This window comes from Dromaius novaehollandiae, chromosome 6 (genome assembly GCF_036370855.1).
Source record: "Dromaius novaehollandiae isolate bDroNov1 chromosome 6, bDroNov1.hap1, whole genome shotgun sequence".
NCBI classification, from domain to species: domain Eukaryota; kingdom Metazoa; phylum Chordata; class Aves; order Casuariiformes; family Dromaiidae; genus Dromaius; species Dromaius novaehollandiae.
Window position 1 is genome coordinate 20,767,673 of NC_088103.1, and position 22,045 is coordinate 20,789,717.

At 39.8% G+C, this 22,045-nt stretch overlaps 1 protein-coding gene across 2 annotated transcripts in view; it reads left to right on the plus strand.

Annotated features, from left to right (window-relative positions):
* DLG5 (discs large MAGUK scaffold protein 5) overlaps positions 1–22,045 on the plus strand; it is a 120,080-nt gene that overhangs the window by 51,071 nt on the left and 46,964 nt on the right. For both annotated transcript variants that reach the window (XM_026116730.2, XM_064513824.1), the window contains 3 exons: positions 10,863–11,028; positions 16,260–16,403; positions 19,210–19,393. In XM_026116730.2, the coding sequence (XP_025972515.2) occupies positions 10,863–11,028; positions 16,260–16,403; positions 19,210–19,393 (494 nt within the window). The remainder of the gene's footprint in view (positions 1–10,862; positions 11,029–16,259; positions 16,404–19,209; positions 19,394–22,045) is intronic.

Genomic DNA, 22,045 nt, shown 5'->3' on the forward strand with positions numbered 1-22,045 from the left:
AGGGAACAGCTTCAATGTGAAGAGATGTTTGTGGTGTGCGAGGAAGGCATTCAGTGCACAGTATGATGTGGCACTTCCAGAGCCTCACAGTTGTTTTTTCCTGCTCCAGCCGGTGCCTTGGGCTCCTCTCTGTTTATCCTGCTGTACGCGCTGTGCCTGCGTCTCCAGGCTCTGAGCAGCCAGGCGGGCGCTTGTGCCCTTCAGGGGAGGACAAGCCTGTGGTGGTGACGGTCATCAGAGAAGCAGCAGTTCCTGCAGGAAGATGAGGGCTATCTCGTCTGTCTGTTCATATCTAGATGCAGAACTAATTGTGAGGGAGGAAAAAAAGCCTTATTTGTAGCAAAGGCACAAACATGCACCTCTACAGATGTCTCCACAGTCTCTTCCCTAGTAACTTATTTTTCAGCCCTCAGAGTCCCATTCCACTAGTTTTTTCGTAGATGCAGCCCAGAGTGTTGAAACCTGTGCCAGTGTAAGAGCTGGAGCTTTGCAAGGGCTGGGAGAGGAGAGCAAGCAGTGATAGCAAGGGCGGAAAGGTTAAGATTAGCCACTGGAGGTACATGAAAGTGAAGTTGCAGGGGAGTTAACAGGCAGAAAAAAGAGGAGAGGGGAACAGAAAATGTAAGGCTTCCAGCTTGGAGAGTTTGGGATGTGAGAAACGGGAGCTGCAAGGAACAAGAAAGCTTCAGGTTGGCTGACCTTTGGGCTCTATGGTAAATTGGGAAGTCTGAGAAAGTCTGAGTACAGAGGTTTGGAGCATATGATTTATAGGTCTGAGTGGAGCTTAAGGTGGAAGTGTTGGGCCTTGGAGCAAGAGTTTGGGGATTTGGGCAAGAAAATATGTGGAACACAATGGGAAGTAAGGTTTAGGATCAGTGATGATATGGTTTCTGTAGTGTCAGTGAGGTAGGGCTGGTTGGGATGGGATGGATTGGGGTAGAGGTAAGAGGACTGGAGAGCTGGGAATGCTGAGCAGGAGGTCTTGAGGTTTGGGGGTATTAGAGCAGTACAAATGAGCCACAGACAGAACAGGAGGAGGATTTTAGGTCACCAATCTTTCCTTTCCATTATATGAGCACCTCTAACCAAGATTTAGTTTGAGAGTCAGGAGCAAACACAAATAATTGCTCCCAAGTGTTGCTTCATCTTTTTTTTTTCTTCTCTTTCTCTTTTCCTTCTCCTTTTAGAAACATGGAGTCCTCATTTTTAGAGATATAACAATGCCTGCATTTCTGAGTACATTTATTTTCTTAATAATTTATATGTCAGTGGTATTCCTGGAGAAAAGCTTTGACAAGACCGTTATTAGTATTAAAGCTGATTTCTTTGGACAGCTAGTCCGACAGGCTGGGTTCTGGTGCTTCCTCAGTTGTTGATAGCCTTATCTATGGTGTCTTCAGGGCCAGGCTTAATGATGTAAAATGAGGTATGGTGCAGAGATTCCTTACCTAATGGAGACTTGAGGCTTACCACCTTGGATCCGTGCAGGGGTAAGCCTGAAGTCAGGGACAGAGTTGGACAAAGGTGTCTCTCACTTCTTCCAGACCATGTCCAGCCAGACTAACCTGTGTCCAGCCAGCCTGTGTGTACTGGCAGCACAGTCCCCTAACTGTATTGGGATGGAGCTGGGTTGCATCTATGTTTCTGTATTAGCTGATACAGACAAAAACCCCAGATACGTCATCTCTGGTAAAAAGCATCATGGAGGCAGAGGGTGAGGTAAACTGATCCCAATCTGACCAGTACATAAGATTTTAGGACCAAAAATGTAAATTCTATAATTGCATGGAGACAGTGGAGGCAAAGGCTCACGGATGCCTTTGCTACATATAAGCTGTGTTGCTTGCTTCCTTATTTCAGATGTTAAAAAAGAACCCAGTTGTACCCATAACACATTCAGGATCACTTTCTGTCCTTGTCCTGCTGCTGACCAAATTCTTCAGAATGCTTATGCAACCGTTCTGGCCCATAGGCAGAAAAAATTAAACTTTCTGACAAAGTTATTTTTAGTTAACCCCAAGGAGAAAGCATACAGGCATAGAAAGATGAATAGTTAAGGTTCAGCTGTAAATACACAGGATGACTGCCAGGCTATGTAGAAAATCCATGCATCTTGACCATATTTTTTTCTAGTTTAGATACAAAGAGGATAGCAGAACTACTGACCTACCGGTAATTTTTGGGTTAACTTAAAACAAGAATCCCTAGTAATCTTTTATCAAAATTATTGTCTCAGTCAATGAGCTTCTCTGTTATCATAATAGTCTGTGTTTAGTTATTGCTGTAAACATGAAACACGCGTTTTTGTCCAGTAAGAAAGTAGGGGAATTCTTGCCACTTACACAAGGAATCTTGCAAAAGGATGTTGACTCACTCCCAAGCTTAGGATGCCCACCAACTTAGCGATGTTTTCTTTTACAGACCACAGCAATTGTGTTTGTTTCATGCCCATTTCACTACCCAGAAAGAGAAAAGCACAGAAATAGCTGGAATTTGGAGCCAGTTTATGAAGTCTCCTTCACTTTCATGTTAGTAGTACCTATTCACACTGAAATTTTTCTATCAACCTTCAGTAATTGTCATAGTCCTAATAGAGGAACAGAGCAAGGACTGATGTAGCTTGTATAATGTGACTGATGTGACTCGTGAGAGTTTGGGGCCAGTATTTTGGTGTTGTCACCCAAGCCCCTTTTCATTTTTTTTTCCCTGCCTGGCTGGGCTTGCAGAGGATGAGGGATGCAGTAAGAATGAATTTCCAGCCTCGCATGCGTGGCATAGACGAAGCCATTGAGGTGAAGCCGCTTTTCCCGCTCGTGTAGCTGCAGGGTAGCAGGCTTGGGGAAAGGAGCTGACTCTTCATAGGTGTATCTCCCTATACAGTTGTACGGACTCTCTTTTTCTTTTGTCTGCATGAATGTAAATAAAAGCACGGAGTGATGGATCATTGTTCCTTAGAGATTCCTCCTGTATATGTTCCTTACCATTGGAAATTTGTGCACACGATGCTTTGTTTCTTGCTTTTTGTTCTCTTTTTCCTTTTTCGCGTATTGGTAAAGTCCATGCTGTGCATATGAAATGGATTGTTTTGACAGTACTGGAGGCAAAAGTTTATTGTTAATTCCCAAAAGAGATATGATGTAAGCTGCAATAATCCCTGCATCCCACCATTGTGCTTCAGCCCCACCTTCTTCCCCCCAAAAGGAACAAATCCTCATTAAATTGTCATGCTCTTGCTGTATTTCCTTTCTCTTTGCTCCCTGCTGATCACAAAGATTTTTGTGTGTAAATAAAAGCGTCCTTTGCCTGCCCACTCCCCGTGCCCAGCAGAACCTCTGAATGGAGCTACAATCCGGCGTCTCTGACATCAGAATAATTATTTATGGAGATCCAGTGCCTGGCGTGCCAAGCACGGAACAACACTGTCACCGAGGAATTGGACAGAAACCAGTAATACAGCTATACGTGACAGTTGCTGGCTGATCTCCCACTTGACCCAGCAATGATAATGGAGAGGAAAAGAGCAGAGAATAAAGAAACATTGCTTTTTGATTTATTTTTCAGTTTTGTAACATGTTGGTTTGTATAGTGTGCTCTGTCAGGCTTATTGTTTTGAAGATAAATGTCACCAAGCACTGAAATGAACTTGAATGGCAGAGCTATTCTGTCTTTGAATTCACCTGTCGGAGGTTACCTGTCAGTGCAAGGTAAGCTGCAGTCAGGCCCGCTGCCAGCAGGCCAGACTGGCACAAGGGAGTAAATTCTCTATTCCTCCTGGTGTCCAGGAGCAGCTTATTTTTATAACAGACAGGGAAAATAGTAGATGCATTAAGGAAATGTATTTCTTGAACTTATATTTTCTTTGCTGGGGTTATGAAAATACAGCATAGCTTTAAGTTTGCAATACTGGTTTTGTCTGTCTCTTTGTGGTCTTTAGTGGACCTTCTGCACCTGTGTTTAAAAGAAACCAGCAAATCATATGCAGGAGTGTGGGTGTGACTGAGGATAGCCTACACTGTTTTCGTGATGTGTAAAAAGGAACAAAAGAATGTGTTTAACACAAGGGTGTTGCATACTTTCCATTCTGAAAATTTTCTCATTTAATATCTTTTTGCTCACGTAATTCTCTCATTTAGTATATTCTTTTGATGTGTAATCCTTTTTTATGTACAGGTTTTCCATCTTTCCTTTATATGTATGATTTCCTTCTTTCCATCTCCAGATCTGTTTGCATTGTTGGGATTGCAGCTGTCAGTCTTACGTCCCCTTTGTTCCACATCATATATTGCTGTTGCCGTTATCCTTTGACTTCTAACACAGTTACTACTCCAGCTTTTCAATTCTTTGCAAGTGGTATCATTCCTTTAGTCATAAGTGCCTTTTCTTTCTCTTCACTCTTTGTATCACTGTACTAACTTTTCTTAGGGGAATTTACGTTCCAGTCTGTAACAAAACCCGTCACTGGCACTGTAACTTCATGACTTTTCCTTGCAGCCGTCAGGTAGTTGTGTATCTGTCCCCACTAAGCTTGTCCAACTTGGACTTTAACCAACAGTGTTTCCTTACTTAACACTTTGTTAGCTTCTCAGCCTGACAGGCTATTTACAGAAAGGTACGGTTTTTCACTAGTTGCAGTTCAAGCTACTTAATCTGGGGCCCTTTATACTTGCCCCAAAGCAAACATCACCCCTTCCCCCAGTCAGATGTTTCCTCACCAACAATGTCTAGTCTTGCCTTCACTGTTTTCAAGATTCATGTTAGCCATTTTGACAACTGTCCTTTTGTATCGCTGTGATTTCACTTTATTGCCTCACACTTTCTGCAGCTGTGTAACAAAGTAATTTTTTTCACTATTCTTGGGAAGTGCTCAGTTGCAGGTGTAGTTTATGATATTCTCGCAGTAAAAGATAAACACTGTTTTGTTGTCAGAAATGACACAGATGAAATGATGCAGAGTAATTTCAGTCTCCTGCTACTTTCATCTGTCCAATTCATGAATCATGGAGGTGGTTCTAGGATTGAGCCTTAGTTTCTTTGCCTAATTTTCAGTATGTTTGTTAATAGCTCTCTTCTCTTAAAGAAGTACTTTGAATAGCTTTATTGTGTTCCCACTGACCTCTGTTTTTATGACATGCATTTCCCAGCAGTGGCAGGGGGGACTACATGTCGATATGTACTCATGCGCGCTGATTTTTCAACCTTGGTGACTTCAGAGGTGTGCAAGAATTATTCAGTGAAAGTGTGGTGCCCTATATTAAAAAAACGTAGTGATACAGTCCTCAGGGAAGGGATTGGGGTTGTTTTTGTTTGGTTTTGGGGTGCGTTTTTTGCTCGTTCTTGGGATGTTCTGTTTTGTTTCCTATAATGGATCAGCTTAAATTATTTCTTGGCATCTTAAGGGTTCTGCATATGCCGGACTTTGGAACCACTAATCAATACCTGACCACTCTCTGGCATTTCATGCACTATTATATATTAATGTCTGGCAGCTCACAGGTGAAATTTCTGAAGATTCGGTCAATACTGATTTGAATGGACAATGGCGTGTGAGGGCCATCCTATGCTCCTGATGGCAGGTTGGGAACGTGGTGCCTTTCACTACCCCCCAAGCCTCTTTTTGGTCTATGGGTTCAGGAGACCCTTTTGGTGTCAGCTCTTTCCTTGCTGCTCCGTGAAGCAGTGCGGTGAGAGGGTGCGGGAGGATTTGCTGGGGAATGGGGGTTCGCTGCGTCTTGCCTCTCTGTCGCCGTGGAGTGGTCGAACTCGCAGTTGTCCCGCTTGGGTTCGGACTGGGTACTTTGCGTTGTGCTCTCACAGTGCAGGTTGTAGGTCCAACAAACGTCATGTTTGATCTTTCCCACCCGGGAGCTCCTGCCCGCTCAATCCCAGAAGCTCCAGCTGTATTTTCCTTGGTCACAGTAGCAGATTTGTTCTCTGTTGTGTTTTAGCTCAGCAGAGTTCTACAAGGATGTTGTGAACTGACGCATTTGGTATTTTTTTCCCTTTGTTGCTATTTTTGAGTATTTGATTGTAGTTTTTCTTTCACGTTGATCTTTCCAGCACCACCATTTAGTTTTTTGGGAAGTCTCAAGCTTAATACTGAAGCTTGTTCTATGTGCTGGTTGGTTTGGTTTGTTACATCCTGCACTGAAACAATACTGAAGTGCTACACGTGCTTTTGCCCTGCCACCTTACCTGATCCTCACTCCTTTCCTAACCCGCTATGTTTGCTGTCACATGAAACACTCTGCTGTTCAGTATTGCATCTTTCAGTTTTCTTTCCTTGCTTTACTGTTCTGTGTTTGCATTGTTTTATTTCACCTACGTGGTAATTCTGAGTTCCACCTTGAGGTCTCCAGTATTTCAAGACCTCTTCAAAAGGTTCAAATTCAAAAATCAAAAATATATCTGTATGGTAATTTCTGATACATAACCCTGTTCCTCTTGTCATCAATTATTGAAAGAAATTAAATATTTTAGCCTGCATTATCTTGGAATAGGCCTAACTCTTTACCTACCCTCTCCTCCTGAGGTTGCTGGGAATCCTATTGATAACAATTTGCAGTATGTCTTCTCTGTTAATTTGTCTGGCAAGAGTAGTCCTAACAGTGTCTGTCATGATTTACAAGACCATAAAGAAATAATATTTCAAACATCCCCATTGACTTTTTCTTTAAAGGAATGAAAGCAATGAAAGACTGATTGTACACTGAATAGTCTTTTGTTTGCAAGTAAGAAATGACACAAATTTATAAGATGACTTTAGGAAAAAAAATTGTGGTAAAACTTCAAACTTTTTGTTAGCGTATGACAGATTGCCTTTAGGATTCGTTGCGCCTGCCCTTCATGTGTGGTAAGTGTGTTTCTGATGGAGTGATGAGCTTATCAGAATTTGGATCAAGTTCATCATATTTCTGAAAAGCAGCTGTTTATGCCTTCGTACCCGTTTTCCCACCTCAACATTGTGCTGATTCACTATTATGGTATGTCCTGATCAGCTTAACATGTTTCTCAGCCCTGCCTTTCTTAAAATTTGTACTTTTTGAACCTTTTTCTTTGAAATATGTGCTCCCTTCTCCCCCAAATGACATGAAGCTGAGGAATGGTTTGTCTGTGGCAGCGTTATCTCTTCAATCATTGATGATTAGAGTAATCAAGAATTGTATTCAGTATGTACTATAATAATGGATCTTTGTGACTTCTGCATTTGAACTATAATTGTGGAAGATATGATTACCCCAACTTCCATTTGTAATGCTTTTCTTTTATAGGAAGTATGAAGGAAATCCTGTGAAGTCTTGGTGGGGGTTTTTTTTGTTTTTTTTTTTTTCCCCCGAAAGTTAACCCATTCCCGGAACTCCAATGTACATACTATGTTGTCAGCAAAATCTGTTTTGCCTACACAACACACTGTTGCCGTAAGGCCGTTTCAGTATTGGACTGCAGCTTAGTTGGAGGTAGGCCAGAAGGGTGACATATGTACTGTTGCTTTCCTAGAGCCAATGTGGAGCTGATCTTTTTAAAGAAGAAAAACAAAAAAACCCCCCACTAGTTAAGGCCTACAGGAGTAGATGAACAAGTTGCACTTGGCAGGACATGCAGCAAATGCATTTTGACAAATCCAGGTTGTCTGGGAAAGCAGGTAAGTTGCTGAAAGGTAGCATAATTTGGATAATGGAAGTTTAGCCTTTAGGCTAGTACGTGTTAAGACCAGTTTGCTTGGTGAAAGTGCAGAAAGGAAGTACTGTTGTGTACAGTACGCAGTCAGATGGAAAAAGCGTACAGAGCTGGAAGCACAGGTTGCTTTCCTTGTCCTGCATCAGGATGTCAGATGAAATGAAAGGCTTTCAGCAGTCAGGTGTAAAAGCCCCTTTAAAGGAAATGAGTATTGAATTTTTCTGATGAACCAGGGGTTTACTGAAGTCTCTTTGGAGTATCCACAGACCTCACTTAACATTATAAGATGTTTTGTACTGTTATGGAAAATGTAAGGCTGCTATTAAATTGATCAAAGATAAATGTTTTGGACTTTTTGAAAGGATAAGAGGGGAAATATCTGAATTGTATTGATCTGTGTTTTTACCACTCTTAAAAGGAATGAATTTTTTGATGGTCCAATACTCTGCTGAGAATGCCATTGCATGAAGATATTTGTTGAAGCACTTGTGAAAAGTGACAGTAAGAAAATTAAAAATAAGTTTCTGAGATTAATGGCTTCACATTAGGCAAGAAAGCTTCTTGCCTAAGGCTACTTAGCCTGACTTTGTTTAAAGCAATCTAGTCTTACTTGGCATAGTTCTGGAGTGTGTGCAAAAATATTCTTCTAGCCTGAAGATCGTCACTGGGATGCTGTCCAGGCCAGGAAGGAGGAGGTGGAGGAGTAGAGCTCTTGCCTCTTTACAGTGCTGTGGCTTCCCAGGGCAACCATAGCCTGCTTGTGCAGCACTTGCATAGCGGTATTGCCCACGGGGCTGCTGCTGGGGTTAGTGCTGATACCTGGTGATGGACTGCCGTTGATCGAATGCTCTTTTTTCCTTGGCGTAAAGCACACAAGCCTTCCTGATTTATCCGCTGCTCCTTCTTGTGCTCCTCACATCCCCTTCATCCATTTTGCTAGCCAGCAGCCCCGACAGGAAGGATAAATGCTTTTGGATGTCTTTGTAAGGATGATAAAGGAGAGGATGTGCAGGTTGCCACTGAATTTACCCAAGACTGTGCAGCCAGTCAGTACCTGAATTAGAGGATAAGTTTACCTACCTTTATCTTTTGCTTATTTTGAAATCATTCTGCTCATTAATGTGCCTAAACTATTCCAAATGAATATGGATTCTGGCTTTTTTAATCTTTTTCTTTTTTTTTCTATTTATTCCTTCTACTTCATGAGCCTAGGATAGTGTGTTTGGGGGTTTTTTTTTGTTGTTGATTTCTGTATAAGAAGCTTCCCTTAAAAAATCATGTAGAATGATTCTTGTTTTAGGAAATAGAGTTATTCAGTGCCCTTTTTTTGTTTTGTTTTGTTTTGTTTTTTTGATAACCAGACTTTAATAGTGGTGAGATTCTTAGTCCTCAGGGAAGAGGAGACTCCATCTGGATGGAGGAGGAGAACAGTGCAAAGTAGTAGCAGGAAACCCCAGTACAGCCCCCACTGAGAATTCTTTTGAGGGATGTGAGTCTGTGTCTTTCTGCAGAATGCAGGCTGTTTCTGTAATTCTTGATTTCTTCAGCTTGCTCTTGTAGCATTTACATGCGTTGTTTTGCAATAGTTAGATCAAAAGAACTGTCTGTGCTCAGAAATCCTTATTACAGAATTACAGTATCAGCTGAAGGCAGTAAGAACAGGAATCCTATTATGCTAGATGCTATACAAATAAATGTTAGCCCTGACCCAGAAGTTATTTTGGTGTGGAAACTTTTAAGCACGGGTAGTTTTACTTAAGTTGGAGGTTTTGTGTACTGCAAGCACTTCATACTTTTCTGATTTGGGTTTGGAGATGAAAAGCCAATCCTTGCAATTTATTAGCACTTGATCTGATGAAATAACTTTTTTTAAAAATTCCTTGTCTTTGAAAAATCAATGATGAGAGAACATTATTTTACATTTCCCATTAAAAAAAAAGTAGTAAAAGCAATTTCTACGATTTCATTAAATACAATAATTAGAGAAAATATTTCTAGAATTTCTCTCCTGGGTAGAAAGTTGTGAACTCCTATATAGATCAAACCTTTAACTGCCACATCTGTGACCTCTTTTGCTCTCACATCTAGGGTTAGAACCTGATATTCCACTGGCAGAACTAAAATTACAGCTGAAATAATTGTCAGCATGTTGTGAAACATAATACTCCAGACTGTCCTCTCTCAGGTGGAAGATGACCTCTTTGTATAGCTGTCTGAGAAGACAGTATGTGTCATCATTCATCTCTGATGTTCAAAACAAAAAAACTCTGAGAATTATAAAATCCCATGAAACTCTTTAACATATGACTGTCAGTCTGTTGCTGGTTAGTCCAGTTGCAGTGATTGTGATTGTATTCATTTTAGCCAAAGATGTTAAAAAATGAAACACTTCCTATGAATTGTTGATGAGTCAAATGTTTAACTTTACATACTGGACTGATAAGTTGTGACGCGTGAAAGTGTAGATTTGCTGTGTCCTATGTTCTGTCTTTTCCTTGAAATTCAAAGATAATAAGTCAAATTTAGCTTCTTAAGTTTTCTTTTTCTGTGATATTTGATCATGGACTTTTCCTGGCAGCTGAGACATTGTGTGGGTTTTTTATTTTATTTTTAGGGCTTTTTGGATGCTAACTAAATTCATTTTTTAAAAAACAAGCAGTAGCACAGTAGCATATTGCAAAATAATGTCTGTGCTGCCAGGTAAAGGAACAGGAAAAGAGCCTGCTGTGCTATAGGAGTTTCTCTGCTGCCACTGGTGTAAGCGGCTGCAGGTGAAATTTGCTTCTGCATAGGTACATAACTTGTAGGGAGGGGAACATGCTTCTCCATAGGTATATAACTTGTACCCGTGCCTTCTCTGTCACCATCATGGTCCTTGCTTTGCATTGTTTGTCAGCTGTTCATTTGATGGTAAATTGTAAGCAGGCAAGGAAGGAAGGAAGGACCCTACTCATGCAAACTTAACTTGCAAGACAGATACAGCCTTTCTTCTAATGCAGAGGCTCTCTGAATTGGAATTGCTCTTTTGTCAGCTCACTGATGAAATCTTCCATGGCTTATTTGTTTTTGAATAGGATTCTGCAACCAAAAGTATAGGATTTTTTTATCATTAGTCTTGACTACTTTAGCGAAGATGTATTGTTCTTGTGAGGAGTTATTTGACAGCCAGTTATTTCTCTCCTTGTCAGGTACGACTGGTAAAGCATCATCACCACCACCTGTAACAGACACAAGACAAATGACTGAGAAGCTGGAGACGATATTATTTCAGCTCCGCCAGGTAACCCGTGAGAGAGATGAGCTGCGCAAGCGACTTGCACTTTCATCTCCTGGATCAACTTTTGATGACTGCAGGTAAAAAATAAATAAAGGAAACATACTTGAATTCAGTCTTCAGTAATGTTTGCAAGTGTCTTGACTCCCACTTGCCCATGAAGTAACATGATTATTGCAGTGTATTTATGGTGCTTGTTAAAGTAAATGCATCCTGGTGATGTGTATGTAGGTCATCTTCTCCAGGTTTCAGAGCTGCCTGTTGAATGCGTATTCCTACTTTCTCCAGCAAGGTTGCGGGAGGAGTGAGGGAAATGAAGTAGGGCTCGGCTCTCCCCTTCTACCTAAAGATTTCTGGTATGTGTAGATAAATGGGGACTTGGAGGAAAAACAAATTTGCTTATATTGGGATTATTTTATCAAATGGACCTTGTAGGGCTGAGAGCTGTTTCTATCTTGAGAGAAGCAAAGAAGTAAGTTGCTGAGGTCTTGTGGATTATGTTAAGAGAGGAGAAGGAAGACGGCGGCTGAAGCATTTGCTGTTTAGAAAGCAAGCGAGACAAAAGAGATGTAGCTCTGAACACTTGGTCAGAGGACAGAAACTGGGAGAGAAGAATCTCAACCATATCGTGTGGTCCTGAAAGCCAAGTATGGAATCCTGCAAAGGGGAATAAAGAGTTTTTAGGAGACTGGCTTTCTGATATTTTTTTATTGGGGTACTGTTTGTCACTAATGTATTGGGGAAAAAGGAGCTCCCAACTGCTGAGAGGTAATGCGCACTGACAAATTAAAATAGTACCGTTCAAAGTCAATTAATGTCGAATAGCCTTACACAGTCCATTGCATTTTGAGGGAAGATTGGTTACAAGGAATATAGTATTAAGGGAGGGTATGAGTTAACTGTTGATAAGAGATTTTTTGGGTAGGAGACTTATTTATTTTTGAGAACTGAAGATTTGGTTACGTGAACATGATTTTTGGTGTACTGAGCGAGTATTTTTTTATCTGCCAGTAAGCACATGTAAGAGATTGTTTTCTGAACCCTGAAATAAACTGTCTTGTTGTCGCTGAGTCTGAAATAAGAGCGAAGCACAGATTTCCTGGGGGGCATTGCCATAATGCTTAGCTGCTTTGAACTGTTATGGTCCCTATTTGTTGCTGTTTTTATCTGGTACTTCATAGGCTCTGTCTGTATGTAATTAGATGATTAATTGAACTTCTTGTCCCTACAAGATGAAGTGAAGGTTTGAACCAGTGAACTAGAATTGAGAGAATCTGTCTTACGTGTACACTCCTTAGTTAACCATCCTGCCTCTTTTTCTGAGAGTTGTTGTGAGGGTTGTTTTATGAGTGTTGGGGGCTTTGTGCTCTCTCCTAAGCTCTCAGTGTTGTGGGACAGGAGAGGAAAAGGATGTCAAATGTCAACACCTTCTACATAGCTTTCAGTTACTTCTTACACAGACGGACAACTTGTTTGAAGTCGGAGCTTAGGAATTAAGGATTTTATAGCTTAAAATAGTTTTCTTTATAATCCAGGATATTATTAATAAAGTTCTGATGGGCTGTTCTCTAGATTGCCCCAGTTTTCTCTTTGATTGTCAAATCAATCTTCTGTTGCAAATGTAGGATATATACATTCTGGTGGAAAACAGCTTTAAGAACTCATGAGAGTAAACACTGTGTTTGGACAGTGCTTAAAGTTTGTTAGATGGAGGATGCTGCCTTCCAAACAATTAAATAATTGAAGAGTGGGAAAAGGAATGGAGATCATTCGTTGAATTTTTTTTTTCCCCTTTACTAAAGAAGAAACTACTACTCCCATCTACATACACACCTGTGGTTTGCCAAAACTCACTAATATTTTTTACATTACTTCTTGCAGCGTTTCCTCATGTAAAACTAATCTTGAACCTCGCAGGAGTCAAAGCCCAGACACTGCAAACTGTTACTCTGAACAGTGAAATCTGCAAGACCATGGTGATTTTTACAGCCCAGGAAGGGCTGTTGCTTTCTTATCCGTGTATGCCACTTTATAACAGTGGCTGTGCCCAGGGCAGGTGGTGTAGAGACAAATCTTGACACGTCATGATGGGGTGCTTCAAAACAGCTACAGCTCACAACACGTTCGTAGGCTGGGCTGTGCTGGCTGTGAAGAGTGCCAGTTGCAAAACTGAGGGCTGCTTTCTAAAGCAAACATTGACTAACCGCTGCGCACTGGAAGCGGAGCCGCAGGGGTGGATTGTGATGTGCTGAATCAGATGAACATGTGTCATTCTGCTGCGCGGCAGTGGGATTGCTCATGCGATGCCTGGGTCACTTGACAGTGACTGTGTGCGTGCGCACGTGGTTCAGCAAAGATTTGACCAAATCATTTCACATGCTCTGGGTGCGCTTTATGCATTTAAAACTGCTATTCTGCTACTTAATATGTTTTCCTTAGAGAACTGAAATACAAAAAGACTTGCAAGCTGGCTTTGAGAAGAGGCTGCTTTATGTGTAATCTGTAACTTATTTTTCATGGACTTGACGTAGTGAATGAAAATATTTTCAAGCTGTTGGTAAGGCATTGCCCACAGGAAAGTTGGATCGGCTATTGGCATTAGCTTTTGTTGTTATAGAATATGTCTAAATGTCAATCACAATATGGTCCTGACTTAGGCTAATTCCACTGGAATACAAAGGATTTTCAGAGCTCTTTTATGAATATCAGAAGAGTAGTTGGATCTTCGACCCTAGCATTTTAAATTTTGTACATTACTTGCAGCAGTGCTTCTAAAGCAGTAACAAACACCTCTACTAAAATAATAGTTTTCTGTATTCTGTGAAGCCTCCTCAGCATTAAATTGTGGTGCTCCTATTTGAACTAGAGTCGGCCACTGCATGGTTTTGAATGGATTGCTTTGTTGCAACAGTTTAATTTATGACTTGTGACCAAGGACGTAGTTCCTTCTGGCCGTCTCCCCCATTCTTCTTGCTGAGTCGCAAACCCTTGGAACAGCGGGGCAGGACATAGGGCCTTAGCTATGCAGATGGGTTTTTCTTTTTCTTCCCAATGTAGCTAAGCTAGAATGCAGGATGTTGCTGGTGTCGTTGTAGTTCGCTCATCACTGCGTAGGTAGACTAATGTGTATTCACTTACGTGGTACCTCTGTGTCTATAGGATTCTGCAGAACAACTTCAGCAGTGTGTGAAGTATACACATCATGGTGTGAAAACACTCACTGTAGCTTTGAGAATGACTTCTTAGTTATCCCGTGGTTGAATTGCACACACTGGAATATTCTGCAGGAGTGTGAATTCCTGATTACAAGCTTAATATGAGCATGTGTTAATAGGAGTCAATAAGCCTAATGCATTCCCAGAGATTTAAATTGTGCTTGAATTAATGCTGTCATTTTAATGACTGTGTTGGACAGATGGTGTCTGCTTTCAATATCTTCATCCTAAAGTCTCATTTAAATCAATACTTAGGTTCTTAGTACTTCTGTCAAGGGTGTGAACATTTGTTAATTGAGTTTTACTTATGCTTACTAGGATTATATTTTAGAAAGAAGATTATTAGCGCAGTAGTAACACTAATATTTCTGTATAACTGTATGAGCACAGTACTACTTCTTTTGGCATCCCTAAATGGACAGTGAATTAGAAAATCATGAAGATCACTGAAGATCTGACAGGAACGTTCAGTTATTTTGTATGAATTTGGCTTTTAATTGGTTGTTAATTGTCAGTCAAGGAAAGGCTTTCTGGTTTTGTTTTTGCCAGGAGTACTTCCCTGTGGAGGAGGCAGGGAAAGAGGAATTACAATGAAAGGCTGTTCTACCCAGCAACCCAAATGCAACTGGGTTGCTAAAAAGCACCTTCATGTTGTACATAAACTCCTTAAGAGACTGTGAATCAGTCATGATTGGTGCGTTTTTTGTTTTTTCACAACTCTCAGCACTGCAGCTGTGCTAAACTGTGTCCATTCTCCCTTGTCAACTCAATTGCCAGCTGAATTTCAGTCCCAGAATCTGTGTGGCTCTTCAGGTATGAAGCAAAGACAACTGATTACTTTTCAGGCTGAGCTTACAGTGAAGCTATTTGGAAGAGAGTGAGATGAGAAGAAGAGGGAGAAAGGATGATATATGTGGCAACAGAGCAAATTTGACATATGAGATGCTTATAGGAATGTAAAAGACCCAGGAAATGACATATGAAATCATTGTGAAACTAGAAAGTTTAGTGGTGCAAAAATGTGACTGTGTAGAGGAAGAACAAAGAGTTCAGTTTAGAGACCCTGTAGAAGTTTAATGCTTCCAAACAAGAAGGCATAATCCTGTTAGTTTATTTGGTTTCTAACATGATTTATGATTTTAAAAAAACAAGATTGTGTAAAACAGATACACATTCTAGGCATAAACTATGTTGGTCAGTTGCCAGACGACATGGATTATTTTAGAGGATTCTCCCCACCCCCATGTGTCTCTGATAGATTTTTAATTGAAATTTTTTAGTATCTTTTGACTGACTTCGGCTTTCACTTTGTCCAGCTTACTAAAAATTCATTACTAGAATGAATCATTACATATTGTATTGGAAATTCCTATAAATGAATATTTTATCTGAACAAAATTTGGAAAATTGTATGGAAATGTGTAGTAGATCCTGAAATGTTTTCTCATTTATTCATAGTAGTTAAAAATAAGATAATAATACTTCATTTAGTGATACGACTTTTGGTCAAAAGTAGTCAAATTCCAGTGGCACAGATGCATGCATTTGATGTCACACTGAAATTCTTTCTCTTAACCCTAATCCTAACCCTGATTTTCCTAGGGAGCTGTAGACAACGTCTCCAGTTGCCTAGACACAATTTTTTTCCCAGCCCAGGGCTCCAGGCAGTCCCTGCTTTACTTTGGCAGCCTCTTTTCAGCCCCACTCACACTGCAGTGCTATGCTTTCTCTTTGAAAGTTTTGACATGCTTATGCAGAAAAGCATAATGAACTACGATCGACTCGTTCTTGTTTTAAGTGACAGTTCTGGTCTGTGATAATACTGCTGCTCAAAAGGGAGGTATGTGGATTCAAAGTACAATATAGAGCGTGTTAGTGTTGGACAAGATGTTATGTCTCGGTATAAAATTGATGGAAGTTAAAATCAGGAATCCTTATTTGTGGTTGCATCATGTCAAGTGTTCAGTACTTAAAGCATAATATAGTCTAAGTATCAAGAGTTGTGTAATACCAATCATTTATTGGACAGTAATTTCACAGTCCCTTCTTTCTCTTTAGTAACTGAGATGTGACTTTGTATTCTTCTTCTATGCCAGACCAAGTCCAAAACCAAATCATGATTATGAAAGATTGAAAATCCAGTGCATGAAGGCCATGTCAGACCTGCAGTCTCTGCAGAATCAACATACTAAGACACTGAAAAGGTGTGAGGAAGCAGCGAAAGAGGCAGATTTTTATCAGTAAGTACAAATAAAGCCATAAAAGGTAAGAGCTTACTGGTCTCTGCTAGGTCATAAGGTGTTAGAATGAGGTAACTCGTTTTTCTTTGTTCTTTTTTTTTTAATCTGTTTTTCCTCTTTAATTTTGAGATGAATGCATTAGATAAGGTTTCTAGTCTATTATAAGGGATAAAGTATAAATTGTTTTGAAGAATCTGAGATAGGAATTCCTGAGAAGGAAAGCCTAGTCATCGACTTAATAGTGAGATCCAGAAGTCTTCTCATAAGATCGAGAGCAGAATGTAATCTGAAGGAGAAAAATTATGGGGTTTTTTTAGGTTTTGGTATCTGTCAAACTGACTCCTGTAAGTTTTAACACAGGCTTAGACCAGTAGTAAGCATTTATGGAGATGCAATAAAATAAGGAGTTGTTGAATATTTCTAGCATATATTTCTGTTTCAAAATCTGTTGTTGATGCAGGAAGGAACACATTTTATTCACTTGAAAGGAAAACAGATCAGAGATCAAAATGCAGATAATACTGGGTTTAAGGATGTTTAAATCTACAGTATATAAAGTAGGACTAGTATTTAATGACAGCGTTTGTTTTCATTGACAGCTACTAGTTCTTACGTTGTAACTTTGACCCACAACTCTTCAAACATTTTAAAGATAGGTATTGTTTCCTTTGCACAATAACTCTTAAGTTCTTGCAAAACCTGCAAATAGTATTAAAGGTTGTCAATAGGTATAAATCTAGCAAGTTGTGTGGCTTCTTTGCAAAGAGCTTTATTCATCTACCTCGTCTCATTTAAGGGTTTTTCCTCTGTATTGTCCTCTAAATCAGTGGCTACTATTGTACTCATTTCTGTTTATTGTTTAGCATTTTTTCTCTGAAAGTTTGCTTCTTGCCTGAATTTTAACTGTTCTGTGAAATATTGGGCACAATACGCCTTACTAGTATTTCAAGTACTCTTACCTGCTAGTGAACTCTGTGCAAAGCCAGTAGTGTTCAGTACTTTGTAGAAGGATTTTTTCAAAGGTGAATTATCTATGTTTATCTAATGCTAATGCCAGACTTTTGTATTCTTTATCCTAAAAGATAGCTGTTTAGCTCGTCTTATTTAGGAGTTCTGTACTTTCTGAAATCATACTGTTATCTACTGTTTATTTCAGTATTTTCATGATAGTATAGAAGGATTTACCTTCTCATGGTAGGAAAAACATTCTGAGTTTTGAAAAACAGAATGGTTGGTTGAAGTATTCTAAGTATATAGGAGTATTCCATAGAGACTAACAGTTTAATCTTCCACAAAGTGATGCAGACATGAAATTACAAGCCTTTGTGTTTACCTTTGGTACAGACCAAGATTATCTGGTCAGAAGAAAATGTAGCATATTTTAATTGATTCAGAGGTAGTGCTGTTCTTTTCACTGTAACGACTTATTTACTGAGACTTAGGTCAGTCAAGTTCCTACTTAAAACTTTAGGGAGGCCAAAGCTCACTCTTGCGTTTTAGATGCCCCGAATGTGACAACATGTTGAAATCTGTGCATAACATTCTTGTTTGTCCTGTGATTAATTCTCAGGGTAAAGAAAAGAAGCTACTACAACGTGCTTTTAAAATGGTTCTCCCTTGCCCCTCTCCTTGCAGTAATTCTTGGAAACCCAAGAACTGCTTAGGGGACGGGGGATTATTGCCTTTCCAAAGAATCTGTGATTTCCAACAAAATCTGTATAACAGATTAGTAACCTACATGTAAAGATTGTGTGTACTTAATCTCATGAATGTAATTTGTCAAAGGCTTAATTTTTTAGCAGGTTGTTGCCCTAATTTTAAGGAAGATTTCTGTAAGCCCCTTGGGTCATTCTGCGCAGGAAATGCTGGTATTTCACTTCACAAGGAGGGAGTACAAAGTGTATTTTAGCCAGTTTACCAGATATTCTTAAAACATAAATTGGTTCTGTACATTGCTTCTAGTTTTGCCTTTTTTCTTTTTTAATGTGAACTTTAAACACTTTACCAGCATGTGTGAGAGTTCAGTTTGAGTCAGCCCATTTCAACAGAAAAAGCTTGACAGTATCAACTTGTCATTTTATTTAATCTGCCATAGTAAAGTACTTTTGATTTAACTCTTGCTCTTTTTCAGCAGTGATCTGCTTTGTTTGGGCTGCTATAATTTGAATTATATGAATTATATTTTGAATGTTAATGTTATCATGTGACTGTCAGTTGTTTAAGCGAGAGTACGTTTCTTTCAACAGTTATGGCATGAGTAATTAGGTTGGAATAACTTAAATTTTTTTTTTAAACCTGCCTGAGTGTAATCAAAGCACAGTGTGTGTGGTGTGGTGTTTTTTTTTTTTTTTCCCCCTTTAGCAATAGAAAAAGCAAGAGATTTTTCCAGATTTCATCTATGTTAGGTTAGCTGCTGGTTGGACAAGAAGCCCAAGAGAAAGTGGACATAATCTAATAGTATAGTTACTATTATCTGCAGGATCTTACTGTGCTCATGCTATACCATCCATGTGTATCTGCTTGCTTTTTCAATGGCTGTGAAATGGCATTGGTGGGATGTTTCTGTTTTGCATAAATCCATTATCTCTTTTAATGCTGTATAAGGATACCATGTAGTTTCAGTTGAAATTTCTTATTTATATTCCTGCTCTTCTCTGTTTTTTTCTGGTGCTGGAAATACTCAAATTTGAAGAAATGAGTTAGTGTGACCTGTTTGCTTGATGGTAAACTTTCACTTAACGTAAGTTAGTACCTTGGCCTCAAGAAAGCGTGCCTCCAAGAGCATTTTTTTTGTCTGTCACGACAGTACGTTGCACAGTCGGCTGCTGAGCGACCAGTCCCAGCTGAAGGAGGACATGGATACCTTGAAGAGGAAAAACACGCAGTTGGTGCGTGAACATAATCATCTCCAGCAGTCGTGTGAGGAAATGAAAAGACTTCATGATGAGGATCAGAAAGAGATAACGGACCTACGTAGTCAGCAACAGCAGGTAAGCTACAGTTTGGGGTGTAAGTGCTAGGAGAAACCATGAGTTGTTTTTAGAGAATTTAAAGGTTTTTCCATATCTGGATGAAGCCTTTCATTTCTTTTTAACTTAAATTTCCTTATTTATTCCTTTGCGAATGACAACTTTGAGAAAACAGGCACACGTTTATCACCTAGAAAATGACAATTCATGTTTTGATAAATAAGCGAATAAAATTAAAAGTATAGCATTCTTGCCTTTTGTGTCTTGCTGATTCTAAAACGTGTGCCGTAAGTTTTTAAGGGGAGAAGACTAGATCTTGGATATGAATTGATCTTTTGTGTCTAGCAGAAATTTTACTGCAAGGACGAAAAAAAAAAAAAGACCCTGTGCAAATGAAGATAGTATATGGCATGATTTTTTTAAGTGGGTATATATGCGTGAGTAAAAATCCAAGGAGGTGCATGGAGTGGCATCAAAAATCTGGTTTAAAGTTGTGAAGTGATTAAAAAGAAGACCTTTATCTCTACATCTTAAGGTATTGCATGGGGCAGGAGTAGCTTTGAACGGACAAGAAGTCCAGGCTATGTTTGTTCTTTGAAAGTGTCACAGGAAAAAAGTGTGACAGGTTGTTCTTTATTCTAGTGTCACCTTAAAGGTTAGGGGAATGATTGAACTCAGTTTGGTTATTTAGGTTTACAGACACTATTCAGTCAGAACAAAGCTATAGGTTGAGTAATGTTTTCAAACTTGAAACACAAAAAAGCAAGCTTTTCAGGACTGAAAGAAGTGGCCATTTCAAAACTGTATGCAACAGGCTGTCTCAACACCAAGGTTGTTTGGTTCACACAGACTGAAGAAAGAAGGGCAAGAGAAATAGTAAGGAGCAATTGGTGATCAGGTCTGTGACTGACTTACGGGAAGTTTGATCGTTTAGTTGGGATAGTTACAGTGACGTGGGGAATGGCTAAACAGAGCATCTCGGTTAACTGTGTGTAGGCTGATTCACGAGGCAAACTTTCAAGTCAAACATTAGGCTTTAGAAGCAAAGCCTATGCAAACAAAAATAATTATTTACTAGGGTAGGAGGGGCAAAGGTCAGAGCAACCTTTATGTGCTGAATGGTGGTTTAGGAATTTTCTTGGTGCGAATGCAGAAAGAAATTGAGGTTTGGATTTCCTCTTGATTCCTGCCTCGGACGTTGTTGTCTGGAGAGTTCTGCTATGAAATGGTTTAATGACTTGGTTCAGAAGTTTGTGTAGCCCAAATGGTTTGTTGTTTAAACCTGGGTAAATAGCTTAGCTGTTCTGTGCCTCGGTTTCTCACTCGCTCTGCACTGCAGAGATGTAAAACCCAACAGAGAAGGCCGTTGTGTTTCCATGGTCTATCTTGAAGTTAGAAATTATTTGGCAGTATAAAAGGAGGTTAAAGCATCGTTTTAAGTGTTTATTTAAAGAAATTTAGTCTCATGTGAACTTCATGATTACATTTTTAAGGAAAATTGTGTGCGTAATTCTCGGTGAGAAACTTGTATAACTCCTTTTCTCAGCATGTCAAAGTGAATCATGTTGTCTTGAAGGGATGCCAAGAGCCTCGTCTTGTCTGTGTCACTTCTCATCTGAATTAGTCTAACTCTGTTGATCCCTCTGACATGTTGTTTCAGTGTCGGGCAGCAGTAAAATGCAGCATCTCAGTAACCTCAGAGAGCAAAAACTAGTGATCAAGTTGCTCTTACAGTCTGGGATTGCCATTGATTTGCTGTGCAGCAGCTGAGCAGCTTAAGTTCCTGCTGCTCGCGTATGAAGTTCCTTGTTGCCATGGCTGTCCCCTTTGCTCTGGCTGGGACTATTTACTTTCTCTCAGATTGGGACTTTGGATGGGAGACCTTCCTTATTGCAGTGCTTCCTGTTTATGGCATTTCTTTCTTTTTTGCTCTATCAAATCTCTGTTAGCAGAGATTTGTTAAACTCCATGCAATTTCTTGTATGCTTGGCCTTTTTTCTTTTCTTTCCTTTAATTATTTAATGTGTCTTCAGCAAAAAGACACATATGCTTTAAACAGTGTGAAGTGGTTTGTTTCTCCTGTGTTCTCAAATACTCAGTTCTCAAACGTGTTTTCAGTGTGCTTTGGGGAGCAGTCTTCAGGAAAAGAACACTCTTGAGCAGGTATAAATTGACACATACACTTTACATGCGCTTACAGTTTATCACACAGAAAAGCAGTATGTTCTTGAATAAGAAAAGACATCAGCACACACTTAACCGCTTATCTGAAATGGCTCAGAGCAGCATGATGGTGTAAATATGTCCAGCCCTGTGTGCAGGTTATCCTCCTGAAGCTGATGAGCTGTGAGTGTACGTGAAGTTAGTCATGCCTATGAGAGTCTTGCCGAAGGGCAGCCTTGATCCAGGACTACTGCATGTGCAATAGCTCACTGCACATCGGAAGACGAGTGTCAGGTTGAAGAACTTTGTTTCTCTTGTTTTGCCGATGTAGAGAAGTGGTTTTCTGATAGTAAGTTGGTCCTTACCTGCTAACAGTGGGCAGTGAGTAGTGTGCAGAAGCTGGCAGTCTCTGAGTAGTGGCAGCTCCTTTTGGTCTGCAGGCATCCAGGCTCTTCTGTGTTCAGGAACAGATGCTTAGACTGAATATAAGAAACAAAAGAAGATGAGGAG